Below are 26,161 nucleotides of genomic sequence, written 5' to 3'. Positions count from 1 at the left end.
GCCAATTGTTCTCCTCATCTTCTAGGCTCGCTGGTGTTACATTGTGAAGTAACACTCAGTCATACACGATCAAATTATATATGTGAAAGGTTATTTTCAATGTGGAGTAGAGGAAAATAAAAAATAGAAGGAACAAAAAAGTTAACATTTCATTAAACATTAAACAACACTTTCAACAAACCCACATTTTACTCGACCTCTCGGGGGAAGCTTTGCCAACTCGAGTGGCTGGTTAAAACTAAAAACACACACTGCTTTTCCAAGAAGGGTATCTTGAAGTTCCTCTCTGATCTGCAGAGGCTTGATTATTCCAACATGGCTGGTGAACTCAGAGCTGAGTTAAACTTCAGGAACAAGACACGAGGGGAACTCTAATATCTTGGGGTTGTTTCAGAAATAATCATTATTTTATAGGGTTGTAAGTAATGATACAGGATGTACTCAGTAAAGAACAGAGAGCAATGTATTTATGAAATGAACTTGTACATCACATGCTAAATGAATGACCACTTTGCAACCAACCCGTCTTTCAAATGAATACTTGACTTCACTTCCTTAAATTGCATGTTGGGTGAATGAACCTTATTTGAAATGTGAGAACATTTTAAACAGTGATCTTTAGAGGAAGGGTTAATCTCTTAGCTTCTCGTTTTCTCTTTCGAATAAGGGTTGATTTGAAATTAGAAGTATGATTTTATCGGTGAAAGAGGAAGATACTATCAGTGTGTTCCTCTTTAAAAAGCAAAGGCGACATTACTTCATCTTCGCTTTTTGAGAACAAACAACCACAAGAGAAAATATACATTGACACACACACACACACACACACACACACACACACACACACACACACACACACACACACTCAGGAAGCCATGTATGCAGGTTGTCTGGACTGAAGGGAAGCAGCCGCTGTGTAGACACTCTGTTAACAATACTGGAACGGAAGCTAGTCTCAGAACAGGAAATGGAGGCAGATTGCAGAACAGAAAGGACCTCATCTTACCTCCAACCACACATACACACACATGTATTCACACTCACCCACAAACACACACACACATCACAAGTCTTTGTCGACTGGAACAGGGTGAAATGTCTTTTCTAACCGGCTCCACAGCTGCCTTTAGCTTATCTGCCGAGAGCCGGAAACAGGAGTGTTGCGACATCCATCTTGCTCTAACAACCATGTATTTGGTTCTTAACATGACCTAGAGCCCCCGTCCAATTCTCAGTCCTTGTATAATGTATATTAAAGCGCTAATAATTATGTTTACCATGTAGAATATCTGGATGATGGGATTGTAATACATTTGACAGTTTAGTCAGGAACTCGTAAAAAGCAGAAATTGGAAAATTGCCATAGTGGTGGTCATTTTCTGGAAACCACGAATGTCCATACCAAATTGTGTGCCAATCCATCCTGCTGGTGTTGAGATATTTCACAGAATAAGTGAACACTTTGGGATAGGTTTGCTAGAGGAAATGTTAAAGAATCCATCCATATTTGTTTAGATATCTATTTAAAAGACAGACCAGGTCAACCTGCTGGTGGCTACAGAAAGAGATCACCAAGGTCACGAGGGTTCATCATCTGGGAACCATACATGTCTTTGCATGCCAATCGATCCTGTAGATATTGAGATTTTCCAAAGGCTAGGTGAAAGCTTTGGCATGGGAATGCTAAGGATGCGGGGGTGAGTGCGGCGTCGGCGGACTGGTTAGTGCGTTCGCCCCCCACAATTTTTTTTTATTACAACGCCTATTGAGTAATGTGCAGTACCTAAGTCCACCAGAGAGGCAGCAGCTGCGGGACAGTAGACTGCGTAGCCTTCCTTATGTGCTCCGCAGTACCTGAGCGTGCTCCACTAGCACCCCCCTCCCCCCCCGGTCAACAACTTCTAAATTCTGGGCTATATATAAAAATCTCTGGCCCGCGAAAGTGTCTATTGGATACATTTTGGCTCTTGGACAAATGTAGTTGGTGATCCCTGCTTTAGCTGTTCCAATAATTTGGCATCCATATTTGCCAAGATATTTTATTAGAATTAGATAAATGTAAACATGCTGGTAATACCAGAAAAAGAACGTGTATCACCAAAGTCCTGATTGTTCATCATCTGGAAACCACATTTTGTGCCAATCCATCTTGCAGATGTTCGATATTTCAAATAAGTCAAAAGTTGAGGTTGTTGGAACAAAATAATTCATACTTCATCCTCTGGGCACCATGAATATCTGTGCTAAGAGTCATGGCAATCTATAACATATTTGCCAAGATATAATGTCAAACTTCTGATGGCGCTCGAGGTCAAAGTTAGGGATTCACCAAAGCCACGAGGGTTAATCGTCTGGGCACCATGAATATCTGTGCACAATCTTATAGCAGTATAGTGAAGACATTTCATTCTGGAAGCAAGTGAAAGACTGACTCCATAATAAATAAAAAAAAAGATGTCTAGTTCAGTATCAGCTGCATCGAATAACAACATGATATTGTGTTGATGTCTCCAGTCGACCACATGCACATCTGGCACATTTAATACGTCATACACATGTTAGAAACTTGGCAAAGGAATGGAAAGATCGCCTACTAATCAACACAATGCATCTCAATCATTCATCCGTGAACAAACAAAAACGTATATCCGGCATGTTGTGGTTTTAGAGGAAGTTACATGCTGTTACTATTTGCTGTTTTGTCTTTTGATGCTAAGCAAAGCTAATTGTCTTTGGCTCCAGCTTCACATTAAACATATAGAAACGATATATCAGTTATACATTGGAGCACAAGTGAGTAGGCATATCTCCCATTTCCTAATTATTCCTTTAACGGTTCAGTCAGACACTCCAATATATTAAATGTTGTAAAAATGAACAGACATTAAACCTGTGCAAATAAAATCTTGTGACTCTTGGGTTATTGGCTTTAATCCACGAGCAACCCGATAAATCTACATAAAATAATTAAATGATTTACCTCTCTTTGCTCAATTACTTTCATCAAATTTTGCTGAGGCGTCTCAAAAAGAGGGCCTCAGAAGAAAGATGTGATGCCAGTTAAAAAAGCCAGATTCTCATCACACCGCCAACGCATCTCTGAAGTAATGATCAAAAACCTTATCGAGATATACGGCAGTCACTCTGTGCCATGAGGCTATACAAATCTAACTTAATGGCCCGTTAACAGCGACACAACCGGCTGAGATTTATGCAGTTCTGCCTGACCTCAGGAAAATGTGCTCTGAAACTCTGTTTACGAGACGCGCCATGCTGACAGTCGGCCATTTTTGTTCCTCGTCCTTGGATGACTGATTTCAGTTGAGGTAGTTTAGTTTGAGTTATGCCCAGAGAGGAAGCTGTGATGGTTTCCCTTTCTCAGGGTTTTAGGCAAGGCAAGGTTATTTTTACAGCACTGTTCAACACAAGACAATTCAAAGTGCTTCACAAAAATGAAAGACATTAAGAGCAAAAAACACATTAGAAACTTTAAAAAGTAAAGATAATAAAACGTGAATAACACAGGTACGTGATTAAAGGTTGCAGTGCAGTGTGAGATATGAATATATTGTTAGTGCAATGTATGGCTCACCAACCTTAAATGTTAACACAGAGAGAGATCAATAAAACACAAACACATACGGTTGAGATGAATTATTATTCAGTTGCGCAACAACAATAATAATATTGGAGTACAACATCACCTTCTGAATTAATACAGCAGCCAACAAAGTAGAAGTTTCACACAGCCTATATAGCAGCTGTAATGACCACACACTCATTTCCCCTAATCATATTTAACTAGCACACAAACATCTCGTTTTCCAAATGGACGCACCAACATCAGAGCGACATGTATGTTCCAGATGTCGAAAGGTCATTATCTCATGATGTCTTTAGGAGTCTTGCTGGATATTAATTATCCAATGAACAAACTATATATACGTTTGCACATGAACACATATCATTTTCCTTACATTAACTAACACACCAACATCCTTATCGTTTCTTAGCTAATGCATGCTGGATATTGTTAACGGTAGGGGTGTAACGGTTCACAAACATTTCGGTTCGGTACATACCTCGGTTTTTAGTTCACGGTTCGGTTAGGTACGTTTTCGGTACAGCAGAACAAATTATCACAAAACATAAAATATCTTTTTTTTTTTTTATTATTATTAAACTGTGAATAATGTATTCACTCAAATACAAAATATAATAAAATAAACATTAACGTGCATCATTTTGATGAACTGAAATAATCTGTATTTGAACTGTACTGTACTAGTAGTACCTAAGCAGCCAGTTTGACATTAGGACTTGCTTGTCATTGTATTTTCATGTTTTTTTAAAGAAAGATGAACTTGTCCACATTGCTTGCTGAAAGGGCAGACCTGCTGGCACTAACAATGTCTCCTGCTGTGGAGAACAACCTCTCTAGGGACAGAGGTAGCAGATACAGCCAGGTAGCGCTTTGCTAACATGGCAAACAACATAAGGATATTTGGCGTTTGTAATAGCTTTGGTTCGGTCTGAACTTGTTGCGAGTGGTGGAGGCTTAAATGCTAGCGGGAGCTGGGTTTGCACTTCAGTCTTTTTTCTTTTGGTACCGGTGATATTCACGTTCGGGTGATGCCTTTTCAAATGAGTGTGCAAGTTTGATGTATTGCCAGCTGCGTAACCAATTTTAGTTGAACAATGCAGAGAAACAGCTTTGGTTCGGTCCACCTGTATTTGTCCGTCATCCTTGTACGTAACTGCGAAACCAAAATGTTCCCAAACCGGAGACTTCAATGATGCTGGAGGATTTTCGAGCTCAACTTGATCTGCGTTAGCCATTTCGACAGTTACTCAAATTACTGACTACATTTGAACGCATCCCTGTGACCAGCTCTCATAGTATGCCTCTCGTCCAATTAAATGACTTGGTCGCTCTATGACGCGTTGAACCCAATGTGAGCAAATTACTCTGAATGCTGTTACGCAGCACCTCAGATTAATTCCAAAAGTTGTTCACGTTCTCAATTTTTTACGTTTAACGTTATATTCGTTCGATACACTTCGGTACACACGTGTACCGAACCGAAGGGCCCGTGCCGAATAATTTCGGTACGGGTACGTGTACCGTTGAACTCCTAGTTAACGGTAGTAAAACCTGAGAGCAGGATTAGCTGTAAAGAGTGCAAGGAAACTTATAAAAGTTAAAAGCATTTAATTAAACAAAATAGTGCGATGATATACAAATTAGATTTGCGAGTGGAGGCGCCCTCCCCATTCAGCTGTTGCCTGTCGCGTGTTCGTTGGGTCAGCGCAGGTTGAAGAAGAGATCGATTCTCCCTGTCCATCACGGGTTATCAACTTTAGTCCTCTCCTATTGGCCGGCGTCGACGGGGGCGGGTCCAAGGCAATTCCTGTCGTGTTTTCTGGTGTTAAATGACAGCATTCTAATGTTTGTGGCACTAGTTATTTAAACACTCCCTAATAACAATATTTCAGCTCCAATAAATGACCTTCAATTCACGGTTTCAAAACGTAGCATTCGCCACATGCTAATGCTAACCGGAAATGACAAGATTTACTAGCGGAAACCGGAAGTCATGTGTGAACATTCGTTTTTTTTAATAAAACAGATTTAAATTAAATACAGTGTATTTAATTTAAATCACGCCATATCAACATTGATTTTAATTTCGTACAATATGAACCACTAACTAACAATAATTTAACTGTATTATATCTGAGGAAGACCACCCTTGGACTTCCTCTGATCTTGGCCAATTTACTTAACATGGGCACATCTTGTAATAATTGCGGAAGAGACGATAAGCCTCTCTAAATCTGGAAACTGTAATTCAATAATTTACAGTTATATTGAGAAGGTCCCAGCGTGGCATAACAATATCAATTAAAAGCAGTGGCAAAAAGAAAAGTCTCCAGCCAGGATTTAAAAGTAGTCAGAGTTGCAGCGGACCTGCAGGTTTCTGGGAGTTTGTTCCAGATATTTGACAATACCCCTAACCAAATTCTCACATTCCTCTACCCCTAGTCTTCCCGTGAAATTATAATTCCTTTGACACTTTTCTAACCTTTTTATATTCCTTTCATCCTTCTCTTTCATCCATGTTGCATCCCCAGACAACACATTTTCCTGTTTTACTGTTACCTGAACCCATCTTTGACCTTTAAACCACTTTTCTATTCAATTCCCAGAAGTAGGATATTTAAACGATGGATAAATAATAATAATAATAATAATAATAATGCATTTTATTTATATAGCGCTTTTCACAACTCAAACACGCTTTACAACATGAGGGAGGGTAGACAAACAAGGACAGGCAAACAAGTAAGTATAGTAAAATAAAAAAATAAAAAGGCAGTCAAGAGGAAGTTGATTGAGAGGGGGGGGGGCTTATGGGTAGACAGAGTTGAAAAGATGTGTTTTGAGGCGGGACTGAAAGACTGTGAGGGACTCAGAGTCACGGAGATCTTGGGGGAGGGAGTTCCAGAGCCTAGGAGCTGCCACTGAGAAGGCTCTGTCCCCAAAGCTGCAGAGTGTGGATGTGGGAGTGGATAGGAGTCCGGCTGCTCTGGATCTGAGGGACCGTGGGGGTTGATAAGAAGTGAAAAGGTTTGTGAGATAAGGGGGGGCCAGATGGTGGAGTGCTTTGTAGGTGAGGACCATAATTTTGTAGTTGATGCGATGGGAGACAGGAAGCCAGTGGAGGTCTTTGAGGACTGGGCTGATGTGATGCCATGATTTGGTATGCGTGAGGAGATGTGCAGCTGCATTTTGAACCCGTTGGAGTCTGTTGAGGGATGTAGTGCTGATGCCGTAAAGAAGTGAGTTGCAGTAGTCAAGGCGGGAGGAAATGAAGGCATGGATTAGTCGTTCGGCTGCGGGGCGGGTGAGAGAGGGTAGGATTTTTGCAATATTGCGGAGGTGGAAAAATGAGGTTTTGACTGTTTGGCGGATGTGAGGTTCGAGGGAGAGGGTGGGGTCAAAGATTACACCAAGGTTGCGTGCCTGATTGGAGGGGGAAACAATGGTGCCATCGATGGTGAGTGTTATGTTAGTGACCTTGCTGAGGATGGATTTGGAGCCAATTAGGAGGAATTCTGTTTTGTTGCTGTTCAGCTTGAGGAGGTTATGTTGCATCCAAGTTTTAATAGCTGTCAGACAGGAATCGATGTGGGTAAGGGGTTGGTTATGGAGGGATTTGGTGGTGAGTGTCATCAGCATAGCAGTGGAAGTCCAGGTTGAAGTGGCGGAGTATCTGACCGAGGGGCAGGATGTAAATGATGAAGAGGAGGGGGCCAAGTACTGATCCTTGAGGAACGCCTTGGGAGACTAAAGCTGTGGCAGAGGAGTGGTTGGGGAGGGAGATGAAGTGGGATCGTTCAGTGAGGTAGGACTGGAGCCATCTGAGTGCAGTACCTTCAATACCAATGTCCCTGAGTCGGGTGAGCAGGATGTTGTGGCTCACGGTATCAAAGGCTGCACTCAGGTCGAGGAGGATGAGAATATTGAGGGAACCAGTGTCAGCAGAGGTGAGGAGGTCATTGAGGACTTTGACGAGTGCAGTTTCTGTACTGTGGTGAGGACGAAATCCAGACTGAAGGGGTTCATAAAGCTGGTTGGTTTGGAGATGGCAGTGAATTTGTTTGGCTACAATGCGTTCAAGAGTTTTTCAGAGGAATGGTAGGTTGGAGATGGGGCGGTAATTAGTGAGGGAGGAGGGATCAAGACCAGGTTTTTTGAGGATTGGAGTAACGGCAGGCAGAGGGGACGGTTCCATGGGACAGGGAGGAGTTGAAAAGGTTAGAAAGATAGGGGCAGAGGACGGGGAGGCAGGACTTCAGGAGAGGAGTGGGTAGAGGGTCAAGGGAGCAGGTTGTGGGATTTGAGGAACCGATCAGATGGAGTATTTCAAGTGGGGTAACCAGGTTGAACTGGGAGAGGCGGCGCTCGGGAGGAGGAGTCAGGAGGTCAAGGGAGATGGGGGGAGAAATGGTAGCGGTGGAGGTTGGGGGAGATGCTTGTATGTCAGATGGAGCTGAGAAGGAGTGGTTAATGGCGTTAATTTTGTTTGCGAAAAACTGGAGGAATGAGCTGCAAGTAGCGGAAGTAGAAGTAGGGAGGTTATCAGCACGGGGTTTGAAGAGCTTGTTAACTGTGGAGAAGAGGGTCCTGGGGTTACGGGAGGGGTCAGTGAAGATGTTGGAGAGGTAGGCAGATTTAGCGGCAATAAGAGGGGGGAGATTAGACGATAGCAGTTCGGAGAGATGGTTATGGTCAATGGAGTGTAGATTACGGAAGGTAATGTTTCTGGGTGGGCAGAGGTTTCGGGTGGGGGAGGCAATGGGGAATTGTATGAGTTTGTGGTCGGAGAGGGGAAATGGGCAAGGGTGGAGTTCAATCACTGGGAGGTTGGTAGAGAAGACGAGTTCAAGAATGTGTCCTTTGTCATGGGTGGGGAAGGTGACATGTTGGGTGATAGAGAAATTGTCCAGTAGGGCTGTGAATTCGGATGCCAGCTTGCAGGTGGGTGAGTCAATGTGAATGTTGAGGTCACCAAGTAGTAACAGACGTTGAGACAGGGATGAGGAAAGTGTGAGTGAAATCGGAGAGGAAGGAGGGATGGGGTTTAGGAGGCCGGTAGATGAGGATGACTATCAGTGAGGGAGGGGCTTTGAAGGCAATGAATTCAAAGGATGATACTGAGGGGAGGGTTAGTTCTGTGATCTGGATGTTCTGATTGTGGATTACAGCAAGGCCGCCACCACGGCGGGAGGGGCGGGGTTTAGTGATGTATTTAAAGCCAGGGGGGGATGTTTGGTTGAGGGAGAAGAAGTCATCGGGCTGTTGCCAGGTTTCGGTGAGCAGAAGGAAATCAAGGGATTTTTCCAAGATTAGTTCATGGAGGATGAGGGCTTTCTTGTTGAGTGATCGGATGTTAAGGAGGGCAATATTAGTTGAGTGGGAGGGGCGTGGTGTGGTCACAGGCTGAAGAGGTAAGAGGTTGTCCAGGTTGACAGTGCGGGGAGGAATGTGAGATTGGGGGGAGGAGCGGAGAGTAGGTGGAAGGAAGTGTGTTATTATCAATTTTTGGTGGTTGAGGGCAGTGGGATCCACTCCAGGTATTTGGGCCAGCTCTGATCAGAGGGCGGTGGAATCCACTCCAGGTATTTGGACCAGCTCTGAGCAGAGGGCGGTGGAATCCACTCCAGGTATTTGGAACAGCTCTGAGCAGAGGGCAGTAGAATCCACTCCAGGTATTTGGGCCAGCTCTGAGCAGAGGGCGGTGGATCCACTCCAGGTATTTGGGACAGCTCTGAGCAGAGGGCGGTGGAATCCACTCCAGGTATTTGGGCCAGCTCTGAGCAGAGGGCAGTGGGATCCACTCCAGGTATTTGGACCAGCTCTGAGCAGAGGGCGGTGGAATTCACTCCAGGAATTTGGACCAGGTCTGAGCAGAGGGCAGTGGGATCCACTCCAGGAATTTGGACCAGGTCTGAGCAGAGGGCAGTGGAATCCACTCCAGGTTTTCGGTACAGCTGGGACTGTAACGGACCAGTGGTGGGTGTATAATATGGAGTAATCAGTGCGCTCAGATGACATGACAGTTGTGGGACATGGCGGTTAATCGACCAGATAGATGTTATGTATGATTTTCCGGACTGGGAGTAAACAAATCTGCGTTTGGAACCTCTATGGACATACCTCGGTCTGCGTAGAAGCCCAAGGCAATTGATGACAACAAGCTTAGAGGAAGCGCAGAAAAGTTATTGAGATTAAAAAGTTGGGAGACAGAGTATCGTAACATCGTAGTGCCGCGGTAGGATGCTAGCGTTAGCACAGCGCTGGCTGTGGTTGTAGACCAGCGGCACTGAAAGTTGAGCTGTTGGCAGCCGTGAGACAGGATGAGAGGTCAGTTGCAGGCTGTCCTTTACAGCAGATGGGGGGACCGGCAGGAGCGGGAGGTTTAAAGAACCAGAGTCAGGGCCCACAGGGAGGGGCAGGACGAAGAATGGGGCTGGTTATTTGATGGATGGAGCAGCGTTAGCAGGTGGGCTACAATGGCAGGTGTAGCAGGGTAGAAAACCAAAGCGTCCGTCAAAAATGGCAATCGGGTGTAACAAATATGTCCAGATCAGAACACAAAAGCCACAGAATAGTTAGAAAACTATAGCAGTAGAAAGTGGTCAGGAACTCTTAGATTAACACAAAGAAAGACGAGATTTTCGGACAGAGAAGCGGCGAACAGTCAGCGCCAGCGTCCTCTCACGCCGTAAAAAGATAATAATGTCTGTATTTTTTTGTTGGAGATAGTGGAGGGGAAGTTTCATACAGGTTTTATACTCCTCCTCTTGGGATGGACAAAGGTACAAAGAAAGCGTATTATGTATGGATGGATGAACTTTAGTCGGTACATTAAAAGCGTGCTTGAATAGACGATGCTTTCTTTTATAGTGCAGTAAAGAGAATATTAATGAGATTAGCCAAACTCTACGAGGCAGTAGGGGAGAGCGGGGTAATGTGAGACATTTTTTACATTTGCTCTCCTGTAGGCGAGCTAAAATGATATATCAGTAAAATTTACACATTTCCCATTAATTCAGGATGTTTCCTAGCACTGGAAATGATCAGAATGTCTTCAGGACAAAGGGCAGTGAAAATATGATTGTTTTTTAAAAAGTGGTCTTGTGTCTCACTTTACCCCAGCTAAGGGGTGAACTGAGACAGACTAGAGAAATCAAGGGGGTAAAGTGAACCACTTACCTTTTCCACTTTTAAACTACCAAAACAACACATGTTGTAACAGTTAGAATCCTGACAGATAGATTGACAACCACACATTCCAAAACTAATGTCGGATGCGCAACATAATCATGGGGATTGGTCAATTTAGCACATTTTTTAAACAAAGTAACTCCAAACAAAGTCAAATACAACATAATATATTTCAAAGTGCTTTAATAAACATTCAATTAACCATTTAACCAGTTAGATTAGAACACGATATGATATGAACATCAGCCGCATATTTAAACAAGGCCTACTCTACATTCCAGCCCTGCAGGTTACAGGGAAAGGTGAAGAGTTGCTCTCTCCGTGTTGTTCCTCCAGGCCTATTAGGTTGAGGCAGCTTCTTCACCACATCACCTTTAGGAACATGTGCCACATCCTTTTCTTTCATAGCAAACGTGGGTCTCTCCCACTCTCTGTTGTTTCCCTGGGTTTTTCTGAGGAATTGGGTTAGTATTTCGTCCCCCTCAACCTTCTCAACCATGCCAACATAACGGATACTTCGGTGTTTTGTGGCAAAGTTGACGAGGACGAAGTCACCCACGGACAGATCTTTGTTTCCGGGGTCACTCCTCTCATCTTCAGAGCTCTCAAAATCATCCTCAAATGGGACAGGGTCATCACTCTCCTCCGAGCTGCTATCTATGATTTTCTTCTTGGGTGCCTTCTTTTTCGGTTTTCCCTTTTCTTTGCTATTTTGCTTTTTCCCTGCCAGTTTCTTTTGTCTCTCTTCATAAGCCTGTTCTATGATTTGCTTCTCTGGAGTATCTGTTAAGATGGCTGTCTTCACACACTTTCGTTTTGTTTGTCCTCTGGGGGGACATTTTGGAAGTGGTATGATTTCCTGAGGAGACACATATCCAGATCGTGAGACAGCTGGCGAGGCACATCCATGTGGACCATGCAAAGTGGATGGAATAGCATCAGCGAGTGGAATAGCATCTGCAGCAGTTGGTTCATCTGCAGGGGGTGGATAATCTGCAGGCCGTGGACCATCCGGATCATCTGAAGTGGATGGACCAGTGGATGCAGGCCGCAGCTCAGGGTTTGGCCGGTCTGACACCATGGATGGTGCAAACGCCTCCTCAGGGAAAATATCTCTGTTATATGGGAAGATCCCAGTGGACTTGAAGCCAGAGGTGATATTGCGTGTGTCACTGCTGACAAGAAGGCCTCGTTCACAAATCCTGCAATCTGATAGATGGAGACTGTTTTGCCAGGGTTAGATCTCATCCACCCATCAAGAGCTCGGCTGTATAGGGTCTTGAACGGGCCATACACCGTCACGTCGAGAGGCTGCAAGCGATGGGATGTGTGGGGTGGGAGGGTGAGCAGAACAATACCATTACTCTTTGCTTTCTCCACTGCCTTGAGTGAGATGTGAGCTCTCAGATTATCCAGGATTAGCAGCATGGGATGGTCAGGAGTGCACTTAGTGTGCTTTATCAAGTGATCGAGGAACTCAGGCCAGGTGTCTTCGTTCATCCATCCTGTTCTGGTGGAGGCACCTTTGGCTCCTGGAGGTGCTCCTATCATGAAGTCGTCCTTAAACCTAACTCTGGGGAAGACAAACATGGGAGGTATGGCATTCCCAGCAGCATTCACTGCACACACCACAGTCACCAGTTCTCCTCTCTCAGCTGATGTGATAGAACCAACTTGCTTTTTCCCTTTCTCTGTCACAACCTGAATCAAGTAGAAAGTTTAGAATCAATGGCATGTGCAATCAGTAGGCTACTATTGGTCTAAAGGTACATTTTATTTTGTTGCAGTCCATTCATTTTTTTCTAGTTCACAGGCTCACAACATTACTAATAGCATTAGTTTCAGCATTCTGCCAATAGCTAGCTGGTCATTATCACAAGCCACTCAGTATCAGTCTGCTGCTCTCTAGTAGCTTACCTGCCGTGGCTTTTGTACTGTAAAGACGCCTGTTTCATCCACATTGTAAATCATGTGTGGAGGAAATGTGTGTCTGTTAAAGAAGAGAGGCAAGGGAAGAACCTTATCAGAATCAAAACCAAATCTTACAGGTAAAGCCTCCATAAAACATTTGCAACTAAATAATTAATTCTGTCACCTGTCCATCACTACAGCCAGATTTGTAAAGAACTCCCCCACTGTAGTCTTATTGAAGGCTATAGCCCTTCCCAGGGATGTTGCCTCCGGAGTTCGGACAGAGAGATGGCGACGGGCTAGAAAGCTGCCAAACCGCTCTACTCCTAAAGAGTGGACAATTCGTTATTATAAGATAAGCTTTGTGGCAAGATCAGTTGGCCTAAGTTGACCTACAGAATCATGTGATCTCTTGCGCACCCTAGCCTACCTGCACATTGTTTCTCCATCCAATTGGCAGGGACAGGGATATGGTTTTTGTCTGCATATTCAAATGCCAGTTCACGGCACTTAACTGGAGCAAGGCCATGGAACTGGTCAGCCAGTTGTTTTAAATGTTGGGCAAGCTCCTCCTCCATCTCATCTGTCAGTATTCTTTTTGCCTCAGCTACTGCACCCCAGGCTACTGATTTAACTCTCCCTTTCTCTATTTTCTTAATGAATCTTTGGAGGGTTGTCTTGTCGATATCTCGTTCCTTTCCTGCTTGTCTTAAGGACTTCTTTCCTTGCATGACCTCTGCAGCTGCACTCTCCATCTCTGTGAGGGGTGTTTGGCCCCAAGATGTCGTCCTGATGTATCGTCTTGGCATGATGACTTTTCTACAATGTTTATGACATTAAAATTAAAACATATGTATTGTAATATTAGACTAAAATATATATAAGACTAAACTTAACTTGTGCTTCATGTCGGGGTAAAGTGAGTCAGCGTCTCACTTTACCCCACAGCATCTGTCTCACTTTACCCCACAGTCACCATTTTAGAAAAAACAACATCTCTAGGCAATTCAGGCTAATCTTTAACTAGCATCAATCACATGGTTTTATATGTTGGAAGTTCATCAACATGTATGATATAAGTTTTTCAACCTGAATCAATTTGCTTTGATACTACAGTTGATTACGTTCGCAGTAAGAAAATTTACTTTTACATGCAACAAACACATTTTTGTGAAAAAAAATACTTACCACAGAACCAGCACCAACTTCTCCTTCATGACAAGTGGGGGGTGGGAAGGGGTTGAAAACATTATGGTCACATGACGGCAAATTTGTTTCTTTGCCTAGTTACAGCGGGTGTCTCACATTACCCGGTGTCCCACATTACCCCGCTCTCCCCTATAGATGTTTAAGCACACAAACTGCTTTTCACACTTTCATTCTGTTGGTTTAATTTGCTTTTGAGTCATTTGTAAAGTTGTGTCATCATTTTCAATTACAACCGAGATTCATTTTGTTTCATGTTTCATGTTCTCTATATTACTGGAGCCTGTGGGGCATATGACCATAGATTTATAAAGATAACTTGATACAGTGTTAAAGTCATTCATACCTTAAATCGCTTCAAATCCTGAGTCATACAAATAAACACGGATCAACCGTAAAAAAAAAAATTATTCCGCTATTAGCAGTTTTACTGGATCTAATGATTTAAATAGAGACTATTCAAGTGTTTGTTCTGGGAAGTTGTGTAAGTAACTATATATGAAAACTCAGATATTGACATAAATATGAAGATGGATTATCAGTAATCATTTCAGAAACATTGGATTAACCTTCAGCAGCGTTTTTATCGTTTTAATGCCATTGAACACAACTTTTGATCAGAACAACAGCAAAGGTAAGGCAATGTCCCGTTTTTTCTCTCCGTAAAGCTCCGTGTTTTGATGTCTGTGTTGGTTTCCCCTGTCGCGAGTTCTGATCGCTCAGTGATGATATTGATACCCCTAGAATCTGTGGAATCTCAGCTTGCTAATCGATATATTGTTTGTGCAGATCCGATATGTAATAAGGGTAGTTATACCTAGAGTTCTATTTGTTAGCATTTTTTCGCTCAGGGCTCATTTAGACGCTTCTTGTGAGACTTGTGTATTGTTTCGGTAAAAATGGTTCGTATCGTCAGTAGGCTGAGTTTCTTCCCGTTAAGTGGGTATGATTCATAGATTTTTAAATGTTGGTTGAACAGGTTAAAAAAAACAACTTAGATTTATTAGAAAATTCGCTGTGAAACACCCAAAAAATCACACGTGACAAAAGTGTCATGTTTTTGTTTATGTAAGTTACAGACTTCTCTTTCCCACCGTAAGTCTGTCTGAAACAGTATGCGGCGGCCGGCGGCATCTCATGACGCATCTATGACGCGCCGCAGCGATAGACTAGAGCAGAAAAGACATCACATAACGTTAGCATTTCGAAAATGTTAGCGTGGCTTAATAATAGTGCGAAAAGACAGCGGTTGTCGCCGGACAAGGATTCCCTCTCTCCTTTCCTGCTGAAAGATGGTGAGTGTACTCAGGGACGAGGAGTCATTTAACCAGCCGCCAGTAGGTGTCAGGCTTTACTTTCTTTTATGTCCATAAAGAAAAAGTTAATCTGTTTACAGTTCTGTTTCATATGGATGTTGAGAGGTATCCACATATCTCTTCATTTTGCGGACCCCCCTAGAGGGTGTCAGGTCCTCTCCCCACTTATAAAAAAAGCACTTTACCCCTGCAACCCCTCTAATCTCAGATGCACCCTGGGTCATTTTGTTTACGTACAGTGATTCTAAAATATACAGTCAAGAGACAAACCCACCAGCATTATAGGATATACTATGACTTTGAGCCAAATACTTGTTTTTGGGCTGTATAAATAAATTGACTTGAAACAGTTGCTGATTTAGAGTACTGGCACCTTTTTTATTCCAATTCAAGCACTGCCCAGCACTCTTCCTTTCACTGATCAACATTGGTGAATGACGCTTGGGGATTGAATAGTTTGTATTGCTGACCTAAAGAAGATAACTGTGAAAAGCATTTTCCAAACACACCGTCAGGTCAGCCGGATCAAACGCCAGGTTGGGGGCTAAGCTAACCCAGCTAGCACCTGAAGCTATTCCACTTCAGAGCCTGTATCTGGAGGATGAAAGGAAATATAACAGGGATGAAAAAGCCTGAGGCTAAACCAGCAAGAGATAAGAAACTGCTGCGCTCACATCTTTGCAGACTCCTGACATCCCAGATAAAGTTGTTGCACAGGACAGAGAGGATTAGATGGACTTTACTAAAGTGTCGTGGTGACTCTCCAATGTCTGGAAAGACCACGTTGAGCATATCTGTAAGGATAACAACAAAAAATGTATTTCTCTGCTGGTTTAGATATTTTCGGGCAAGTCGACCAATTCTTCTTCGTTTCTTTACATATGTGATTTTGAGCCGTTCACAGTATTGTTATACTACGTTGTACAAGTCTTTGTCCGACGCTTTGAAGTCAAAACTGCTCCACAAATTGAAAATCTGTTCAAAGATTGTAGGTCAACCTCTTCGGATAAATATATATGAATCAATCTAAACACACACATTTACCTCTTTCACAGTTTGTTTCCAGGTCATGAAAATCGTTTTAGTCAGATTTTGTCCGTTTGAATACGTACGTTCAACCATTAAATTAGCCTCTGTAAAAGTCTTTATAGCTTGTAAAAAAAATCCATGCAAACAACATATCAGCATCGTCTCTGACCCTAGCAATGTCCTGAACATCGAATATGAATTGTTACCATTACATTTACAGGGTCCATGATTTAGAATCAAGCAAACAACAACTAGATCTAGCGAATATATTTATGGTAATGCATATCCTTAATTCTTGATAAAGATTAAGTTACTTTGTCCCCATATTGTAAAGAGGTCCTCACAATGTGTGTGAACAGATAACAGGCCTACTCCAACTCTTACACAGAGACATGTCCAAATATGTCCTCACTGCCTAGGTCTTAAAGCCATAGCCTCACAAAGGCAGTAAAAAAATATAACACTTATACACATCTGTATGAAACAGAAGCTCTGTCGCCCTCTACTGGATGGCTGAAGAACAATTTCCAGCAACAATTGAATTTCTCCACTCTGTCAACTTTCTGAACTCTTTGACCACCACAAGTTCATGAAATCAGAAAAATATTGTAAAAGTCAGTCGCTTATTCTTTAGAGGTATTCCTGGATGATATCTTTCCAACCTGACCTTGTAATAGGGATTACATTCAACAACAGGAGCTGCCTGACAAGCAGTCTGGAAAGCTTCACACACACACACACACACACACACACACACACACACACACACACACACACACACACACACACACACACACACACACACACACACACACACACACACACACACACACACACACACACACACACACATTTTCACTAGCTGAATGAAAGATGAGTTTGTGTTGATCTTGTCTCGATGGAGAGTCGAGCCGCTCTGAGGTTATGCAGTGCCTGTCTGGTAAAGGAAGTGTAACAGAGTTCAGCCTGAGGAGCTGCAGAGATGCATTGTTTATACGTTGCCTGTTCAAATCCCCTGGTTTCCTTCATGCACCATAAAGATGTGTTTTTTGTGTTTCTAATAAACTAAGCCGGGACTCAGAATCAGAGTAGGTTTACACATACGAGGAATTTGCTTTGCTATACAGTAAGCGGTGGATACAAAGACACAGCAAGAAGAATATTCTAACTGTGAAATGTTGGTGAATTCTTAAGGAATTACTAATTATTTTTTATTTTAAGTAGAAAAATCCGCATGGAAATCAGCAAATTTTAGCTTTTTCAAAATAACTTCCATTGTGTAATTACGTTTGAATGTACTTCAAGTGTTTTACATTAGATTGTTTTTGCGTGTGCATTGATTTTTTTTGTGTATTTATCTTTGCTTCTGTTTATAATATTAATAAAAGCAGTCATACATTATTACAATATGATTATTATAATGCATATAATACCATACTGTTATCTGCCGCTTGGGAGCAGTGGTTGAGATGTTTTTTTTAAAACAAGTTTAGACCACAAGAGGGCAGTGTTGTACTACAGATATGTGTGTGTGTGTGTGTGTGTGTGTGTGTGTGTGTGTGTGTGTGTGTGTGTGTGTGTGTGTGTGTGTGTGTGTGTGTGTGTGTGTGTGTGTGTGTGTGTGTGTGTGTGTGTGTGTGTGTGTGTGTGTGTGTGTGTGTGTGTGTGTGTGTGTGTGTGTGTGTGTGTGTGTGTGTGTGAATAGTAACTTATTTGACTCATATATCTGCCAAAGACCAAATTGACTCTGCCATTTGGTGCTCCCAGGACCACTTTGGATCATGAATATGTGTGTGTGTGTGTGTGTGCGTGCGTGTGTGTGTGTGAGTGTGTGTGAGTGTGCAGTAACTCTTTGTTATAGCTCACAGTGGGGACCCTTTTTTGGTATCAACAAATGTGCTCCATTCAAACATAGATCCTGTGTGTGTGTGTGTGTGTGCATGTGTGTGTGTGTTTGTGTGTGTGTGTGTGTGTGTGTGTGTGTTTGTGTGTGTGTCTTTGTCTTTACTCCTTAATGAAGGTGCTCCCAGAACGATCTGTTACAGAAGTGCAAAAGAAGAGAAACATAATCAAAGAGTAATTTATAGATCTAATTCTTTCTCTCTGTGTCTTTCGGTCTAGACGTTCATTTTCACAGACACGGAGGATGAGGATTTGCATTCAGAAGGTAAGCCTCGTCTTGAATCCAATTTAAAACACATTCTCAATTTTAGGTTTAGATTTAGATCCAAATCTAATATACACATACTGTGTGTACTCTAAGCCTTGGGCTATTTATCTTAGTTGAAATGCAAAGCTTTGCAGAGCTGCTCGCATTTCTTATTTTGTTCAGACTCCTTCACTCTCTTGCTCTCTCTTCCCTTTCTTTATCCTCCTCTCCTTTCCTATTCCTCACCCCCCCTCCCTTAATCCAATGTTCCCATGTATTATCTCATACCCTCCTCTTTGTCAGCAGATTGCATGAACTCTACTGCCATCGTTATCTTTGCATGAGATCACATTATAATGAGCTTATTAATTACTGAGTTAGAAAAGGTACTCTGCAACATAAGCATGAATACCTTCAGTAAAGTCATTTGGATCACCTATACAGAAAGATATGAGCTGTATTAACCAGAGATGGGAAGTACTGTACTTAAGTACATTTTTCTGGTATCAGTACTTTACTCCTTATTTTTCTGATGACTTTTTACTTTCTACTTCTTACATGTTGAACACAAATACCTGTACTTTCTACTTCTTACATGTTGAACACAAATACCTGTACTTTCTACTTCTTACATGTTGAACACAAATACCTGTACTTTCTACTTCTTACATGTTGAACACAAATACCTGTACTTTCTACTTCTTACATGTTGAACACAAATACCTGTACTTTCTACTTCTTACATGTTGAACACAAATACCTGTACTTTCTACTTCTTACATGTTGAACACAAATACCTGTACTTTCTACTTTTCACATGTTGAACACAAATACCTGTACTTTCTACTTCTTACATGTTGAACTCAAATACCTGCACTTTCTACTTCTCACATATTGAACCCAAATACCTGTACTTTCTACTTCTCTCATGTTGAACACAAATACCTGTACTTTCTACTTCTCACATGTTGAACACAAATACCTGTACTTTCTACTTCTTACATGTTGAACACAAATACCTGTACTTTCTACTTCTTACATGTTGAACTCAAATACCTGTACTTTCTACTTCTTACATGTTGAACACAAATACCTGTACTTTCTACTTCTCACATGTTGAACACAAATACCTGTACTTTCTACTTCTTACATGTTGAACACAAATACCTGTACTTTCTACTTCTTACACTTTGAACCCAAATACCTGTACTTTCTACTTCTCACATGTTGAACACAAATACCTGTACTTTCTACTTCTTACATGTTGAACACAAATACCTGTACTTTCTACTTCTCACATGTTGAACACAAATACCTGTACTTTCTACTTCTTACATGTTGAACACAAATACCTGTACTTTCTACTTCTTACACTTTGAACCCAAATACCTGTACTTTCTACTTCTCACATGTTGAACTCAAATACCTGTACTTTCTACTTCTTACATGTTGAACCCAAATACCTGTACTTTCTACTTCTTACATGTTGAACACAAATACCTGTACTTTCTACTTCTTACATGTTGAACACAAATACCTGTACTTTCTACTTCTTACATGTTGAACACAAATACCTGTACTTTCTACTTCTTACATGTTGAACACAAATACCTGTACTTTCTACTTCTTACATGTTGAACACAAATACCTGTACTTTCTACTTCTCTCATTTTCCAAACAGGCTGGTTCCTTTAGTCTGAATGTGTGTTTGGTGGCGTGATCATTATTATTTAGAGTCATTGCGTGCCTATTGATTTGAACACGATCCGTGTACCCATCATTTCCTGGTCTTCTCTAAAGAAGAGGGACCAATGAAAACGTTGTCATGTTGCCGTTGGTCACCATGGAAACATTCATTAGCTAACAATGACATTATTGTTCTATTAATATAAAGGGAGGTCAGGTACTCTTTAAAACAGCTGCTAGTTATGGGTACTTTTTACTGAAGTACATTTCAAAGCCTCTTTACTTTTACTTGAGTAAAGAATTAGTACTTCCACTTTCAGCAGAGTATTTTTAAACCTGAGTATCTGTACTTCTACTTGAGTAAAGGATGTGTGTACTTTTGCCATCTCTGGTATTAACACTCCTTATCTTCTGTCTCTCTCTCCCAGGTTACAACATGGTGGTCACAGCCTGCCAGTCGGACCACAGCCAGCAGGCTCTGTCCTGCAAGATGTCCGCCGAGTACGACGGCTTCATGGCCTCAGACAAGAGGTGAGACATCACGTCTATCACCTGGCCCACACTGGATTTAAAGATCGGATTAAGATAACAAACGTTAATGATCGCCGTGGGGAAATCAGGCTGTTACAGCAGCAGGTGGGGAGAGGAGGAGGAATTAAAGAGGTAGGCTCTTAAAGCGTATACGCACACAGGTGAGGATTACTTTAACGATGGCTTATTGGAGGGAGAATCTTTGAAATGCTTTGTTTTCAACATCTTTTTGCATGCTAGGTTTATCGTTGAGGTCACTTGCCATTCAAACAGATTTGGCAACACAGACATATTTTGAAATAGATTTTATATTCAGGCCTATATTTACATTTTTTTTTAACCAGAGTACTTGCAACCAAGGCCAGAAATGGAAAAGCAAGCTGAGCATTTCGCAGCTCGAGATTGAGATTTATTTTAAATAGTTAGTGGAGACCAAAAACAGAGCTTCAAGGAGAGTGGATTGGACTCTTGGTTTGCAAGATAGACAAAAACACATCTGCAAAAGAATGCTCTTGCTTTCTGTATGTGCTGGATGTGTAAATCTGTGATGTTCATTGACATATTTGCCTATATCAAGTTAAAGCGCGACCCCTGGTGGGTCGCCGAGGTACTTGCGGGGGGGCGCGGGAATATTTTTTTATTTGATTATTTTGTCCTTTTAGCTTTGTGAAGCACCTTGAGACGTTGTTTTTAAAGTGTGCTATATAAATCAAATGTATTATTATTATTATTATTATTATTATTATTATTCAATTGTAATCAAGCACGGCTCGAAAATATCTCATTGGTCAGAGAGCTGTGGGCATAATGCTGCCTTTTACAACATCCTACTTGTGTAAGATAGGCTTTTCTTGCTGCCATCAAAACGAAATTCAGATCAAAGCTGAACATTGAGAATGAACTGGGAGTGGCAGTCTCAAAACAACAGCCCCAGTTTGAGAAGACCTGCAAGGGAAAGCAAGCACACACAAGTAATTGATAGGCTATGTGTGGAATAGGAATGGTAGAGTGATGTGATCGTTTGCAACCTGCAGTAGAAATAGTAAATCATTCATATATCTTCCTTAAAGAAATTTGAATTAAAAAATCTACTACTCTGGGAAGAAGGCCTGCTAGTTTTAATTAGGCCAAATTAATTATATTACAAGCACTTTTGTTCATGTGTAATCCATAATAAAATATAAAATTAGTTGGATCTTTGTATCTTATTATTATTAGTAGAGAAAATGTAATGTTTTTTACAAAAATATACAATTAATCCTACCAATATAGATGGGAACCGGGTTGGGGGGGGTCCCGAACATATTTCCAATTACCCAAGGGGGGCCCACACTGAAAAAGTTTGGGAACCACTGAGTTAAAAGATTATGTACAACTGAACCCTAAACAAGAATTTAACCTAGCGATTGACACCATAAACTCATTAGGAAAGTGTTTACTGAGGTAATAAATCTGGTGGTCATTTTCTCATAGACTTTTAACAGGTGGATGCACAACCAAGGCCTTTTTATGTGACCAACATGTTACTTTTTTATTAGAAAAAACATTTTAAAAGAGTTGAAACACTAAAACACAGACCTGTCAATCACAGCCACGCCCTAAAGAATATGCTGCTTCATTGTGTATTGTACTCTTGATAGAACTATCATTTGCGATATCAACATGATGCTGTATTGTATAACACTTAAAACTAGCAATTGAGAACATAAGCCCATTGGGAATATGTGTACTGACTGAGGTAATAAATCAGGTGAGATTTAGGGTCAGTTTTTCATAGACTTCTATACAACCAAACTTCTTGTTGCTGCCCCCTGCTGGATATTTAAGAGATTGCATTTTTACGACACTTCTTAATAGGCTTTATTTTTAGTCCTAGAAGTCGCTGCTTGCTTGGTGCAGATTTAATTTTACTTCTTTCTATAGCAATCATGAGTGAAGCAGTATTTTTGAGATGTCAATATCATTATAAGGAAGTTTAATGTATTTCATGAACCTGCTTGAGGCAGATATACAACTAGAAAGGAAAATGTGTTGTCTTGTCATATATTTGATTTGTGGAAAATACAATGAGGCTCAACAGCTTGTTGTGTGACTAAGGCTTTGACTGATGTCTTGTCATTAAGATGGCAGAGATATTGAAGTTTGGTTCCATGGCCCTCTTTGTTTTTTGGACGAAATATGAAGTGGGGCTGTTTGGTTTGGAAGGAAGCCTTGTGTTGTTGTCGAGCAGCCATTAGGATGGCAGAGGAAACAGGACAGTTTGGTAGCAGAAGCTCATGATGCAGTAAAAGTGTGTTTGGTTTGGAATAAGGCCTTTGCACAATGTCCACTTAATTAAGGGGGAAGAATAAATCAAACAGCTTCGAGGACACCAGGAAACCCAGTGCAGTGTATCTGTGTGGTTTTCCTTTGATTTTAACTCCTCTTGGAAGGAATTCTTCAAACTTTATTTTAGCTTGTATAGGACTTATAGCACACATCTATGAGGCAATCTGCAGACGTCACATGACTTCACTTCACCACCGCTAAGCTAAAGGAGGCTAATGTTGGGCTATAAAGGAACTACAGCACGGTCACATGACTTCACGTTACCACCGCTAAGCTAAAGGTGGCTAATGTTGGGCTATGAAGGAACTACAGCACGGTCACATGACTTCACGTCACCACCGCTAAGCTAAAGGTGGCTAACATTGGGCTATAAAGGAACTACAGCACGGTCACATGACTTCACGTCACCACCGCTAAGCTAAAGGTGGCTAATGTTGGGCTATGAAGGAACTACAGCACGGTCACATGACTTCACGTCACCACCGCTAAGCTAAAGGTGGCTAATGTTGGGCTATAAAGGAACTACAGCACGGTCACATGACTTCACGTCACCACCGCTAAGCTAAAGGAGGCTAATGTTGGGCTATAAAGGAACTACAGCACGGTCACATGACTTCCCGTCACCACCGCTAAGCTAAAGGCGGCTAATGTTGGGCTATAAAGGAACTACAGCACGGTCACATGACTTCCCGTCACCACTGCTAAGCTAAAGGCGGCTAATGTTGGGCGAGATGACGTTTAGTCGTCTCATTTCGACACTTGTTAGCAACCACCATTTTTATATCCACCAGGGTATTTACTGACGTATTTTATGTCGTGGAACACAACGTTTATAGCTCTTCAGCTTGTGTTAACCACATACCTTATTTCAGGCTAACAACCAAAAACATTATCAGTAAACCATTGACTTCCAGACGAGGGAACAGGCAGTGCTGACACATTTTGGGTGTTTTAGGACTCATTCCTGTTCTTTTTCAGATATCTTTTTGCTTTGCATGGATTTCATTCACACCTGACCATTCTTAAACCTATCAAAGGGTCACAATCTCCCGAAATACAACCATCTTTTATTATGTGACTTAAAGGTAGGGTAGGTAAGAATGGAGAAAACAGCTCGAGTGCGCTAGAATTTGAAAGTACGCAACCAATAAAAATCAGCCCCTCCCTTCAGACTTCCTTACAGAGCCCCTCCTCCAACACACATGAACGCGCACATGACCAATGAGGGCACGAGATAAGTTTGTGCACAGATGGAAGGCTGACAGGCAGGTAGGCCATCCAGTTACTTTAGCCGGGCCGGCTCAGATGATTGGTCGTGCTTTTTACAGCACCACGGCTTCCACAGATGAAATATTTTTACGTATATTTAGTGTCAAAGCATTTAATGTATTCATTGCTATCGGGATGTTAAGAGCATTCCATGGAATATAACAAAAAGTGTTTCTGAAGTGAATTACCTACCCCACCTTTAAGTTCCCTACTTTGGATGATGACAATTAAAAGAGTTGCATTATTCTAAGAAAGAAGTTTGTCACAGTTGAAAGAAAATAGGTGGAGATAGTAGATTGATACAGTGAGTTTCTTAAACCAGTGTTTTTCAAAGTGGGGGCCCCGATCCCCCCGAGGGCCGCCAGGGGGCGCCAGGGGGGTCACGCAAAGTTTGAGGGAAAGGGGAATCTTTTTTTTTTTTTAAAGTTACATTTTTTTGAGATGTTATTAATAACTGCATATCTATCAATCTATGTGTCCTTTGATGCCAATCTTTTAATATTTTTTATTTATTCATATTTTATTTTATGGTTTTTAAATCTCACGACCGCCCTTCAAGCCAATCAGAATCGAGCTGCCGCTACTGAGTGTGAAACTGAGTATCTGCTCAGCTTTTGAAGCAAGTGAGAGATAGTGAATATTTCGCTCTGCAGCTGGCTGAGAGCACGGATGTAGCAAATATTGATGTTTGTATATATGAATATAAATATGTTTATTGTTAATATTACTGTTGAATATTATATATAATATTATTAAGGCATAAGTAGCTTTCAAAAATGCTAAAAATATATGTTAATTTTTCATATTACTGTTCAAAATCATATAATATTATAAAGACAGAAATCACTTTAAAAATAAATACAAACATTTTTTAGAAGAATAGCTGATTATTAATACAAATATATATTAAGAAAATGTATTAAGCTGTATGATTAATTTGTCATATTTTCCATCATAATGTACTCATCCTTTAAAAAAAAAAATTGCAACAGGGGGGTCCCTGCCAGATGATAATGCTATATGGGGGTCCTTGGCATGGCAAAGTTTGGGAACCCCTGGCTTAACGACTAAACAATATATCCAGGTGCTTTAAGGCTGGTGAACACACCACATTTAGAAAAACGACTAAGTGCCAATATAATTCTACTCTAGTTGCTTTTTAGGATATGGTCCACACTGGAAATGAAACAGGATTTTATCTTTTGGACTTATTGCACAGCTCTAGTAGCAAGTCATCTTGGAGTTTCAAATATTTGATCACAAATCCAAGCAACATTTCTTTTGATAGATTTGAGCATAAGGTGATTCAGTTTAGTATAATGCATGCAGTCAAATTAAAAAAACCCAACTCAGGCAAAGATAAAGCAGAATTTGATATTACACTTTCTTTTCTTTCTGCTTGATGATCTCCTGTAGCAAATCTGCAAGTCGTATGGAGTCATAATTAGATTTCTTCTGTGCAAAAATGAAACCAACGGGGATTTAAATGTGCATTGGAATCATCAACAGCAGGAATAAAGAAGAATATAGAAACCCACACTCTTAAAACAAACCATCTTTCCTCTGTTCTTCCTCAGGTGGTTTTGCCACGTGGACGATGATAACTACGTGAACCCGGAGGCTCTCCTCTCTCTGCTCTCAGCCTTCCCCCAGGACGGAGACATCTACGTGGGCAAACCGAGCCTCGACAAGCCCATCACTGCTCACGAACTGCTGGAGGGAAACGCAACGGTACGATACCAACGGGTTTATTTAATGTAACATTCAGGCGGCCGGTGCTATGCTAAATACAGCCTGTGGTCATCACTTCATTAAAAAACTAGACATTAATATTTAACTTCTCAGAGTTAGCCTACAGATATTTGAAATGGAAAAATAACTCAATCAAACGAGTTCAAGATACATATGAAATCCTTTAAAGGACTTCCACTTTTCAATTTG

At 41.4% G+C, this 26,161-nt stretch overlaps 2 protein-coding genes across 3 annotated transcripts in view; one reads left to right on the top strand and one right to left on the bottom strand.

Moving 5' to 3' along the window:
• mfng (MFNG O-fucosylpeptide 3-beta-N-acetylglucosaminyltransferase) overlaps nt 1–26,161 on the top strand; it is a 45,306-nt gene that overhangs the window by 2,068 nt on the left and 17,077 nt on the right. Inside the window, exons 2-4 of the mRNA XM_079679605.1 lie at nt 18,379–18,424; nt 20,521–20,623; nt 25,798–25,951. Of these exons, the coding sequence (XP_079535731.1) occupies nt 18,379–18,424; nt 20,521–20,623; nt 25,798–25,951 (303 nt within the window). The remainder of the gene's footprint in view (nt 1–18,378; nt 18,425–20,520; nt 20,624–25,797; nt 25,952–26,161) is intronic.
• On the bottom strand, nt 10,962–14,006 carry LOC307038234 (uncharacterized protein). Of its 2 annotated transcripts, XM_079679591.1 has the most exons (5): nt 13,895–14,006; nt 13,137–13,525; nt 12,891–13,032; nt 12,713–12,785; nt 10,962–12,496 (listed from the first exon to the last, which is right to left on the bottom strand). In XM_079679591.1, the coding sequence occupies exons 2-5, from the start codon at nt 13,513–13,515 to the stop codon at nt 11,597–11,599; spliced, it is 1,494 nt and encodes a 497-aa protein (XP_079535717.1). In that variant the 5' UTR covers nt 13,516–13,525; nt 13,895–14,006; the 3' UTR covers nt 10,962–11,596. The 2 variants fall into 2 exon arrangements, with proteins under 2 accessions (XP_079535717.1, XP_079535716.1); XM_079679590.1 differs by having other exon boundaries at nt 13,137–14,000.

Source organism: Notothenia rossii (genome assembly GCF_949606895.1).
Source record: "Notothenia rossii genome assembly, chromosome: 1".
Lineage (NCBI taxonomy): Eukaryota > Metazoa > Chordata > Actinopteri > Perciformes > Nototheniidae > Notothenia > Notothenia rossii.
Note: the sequence above shows the minus strand (reverse complement) of the source record. Positions and strands in the feature narration are given on the sequence as shown.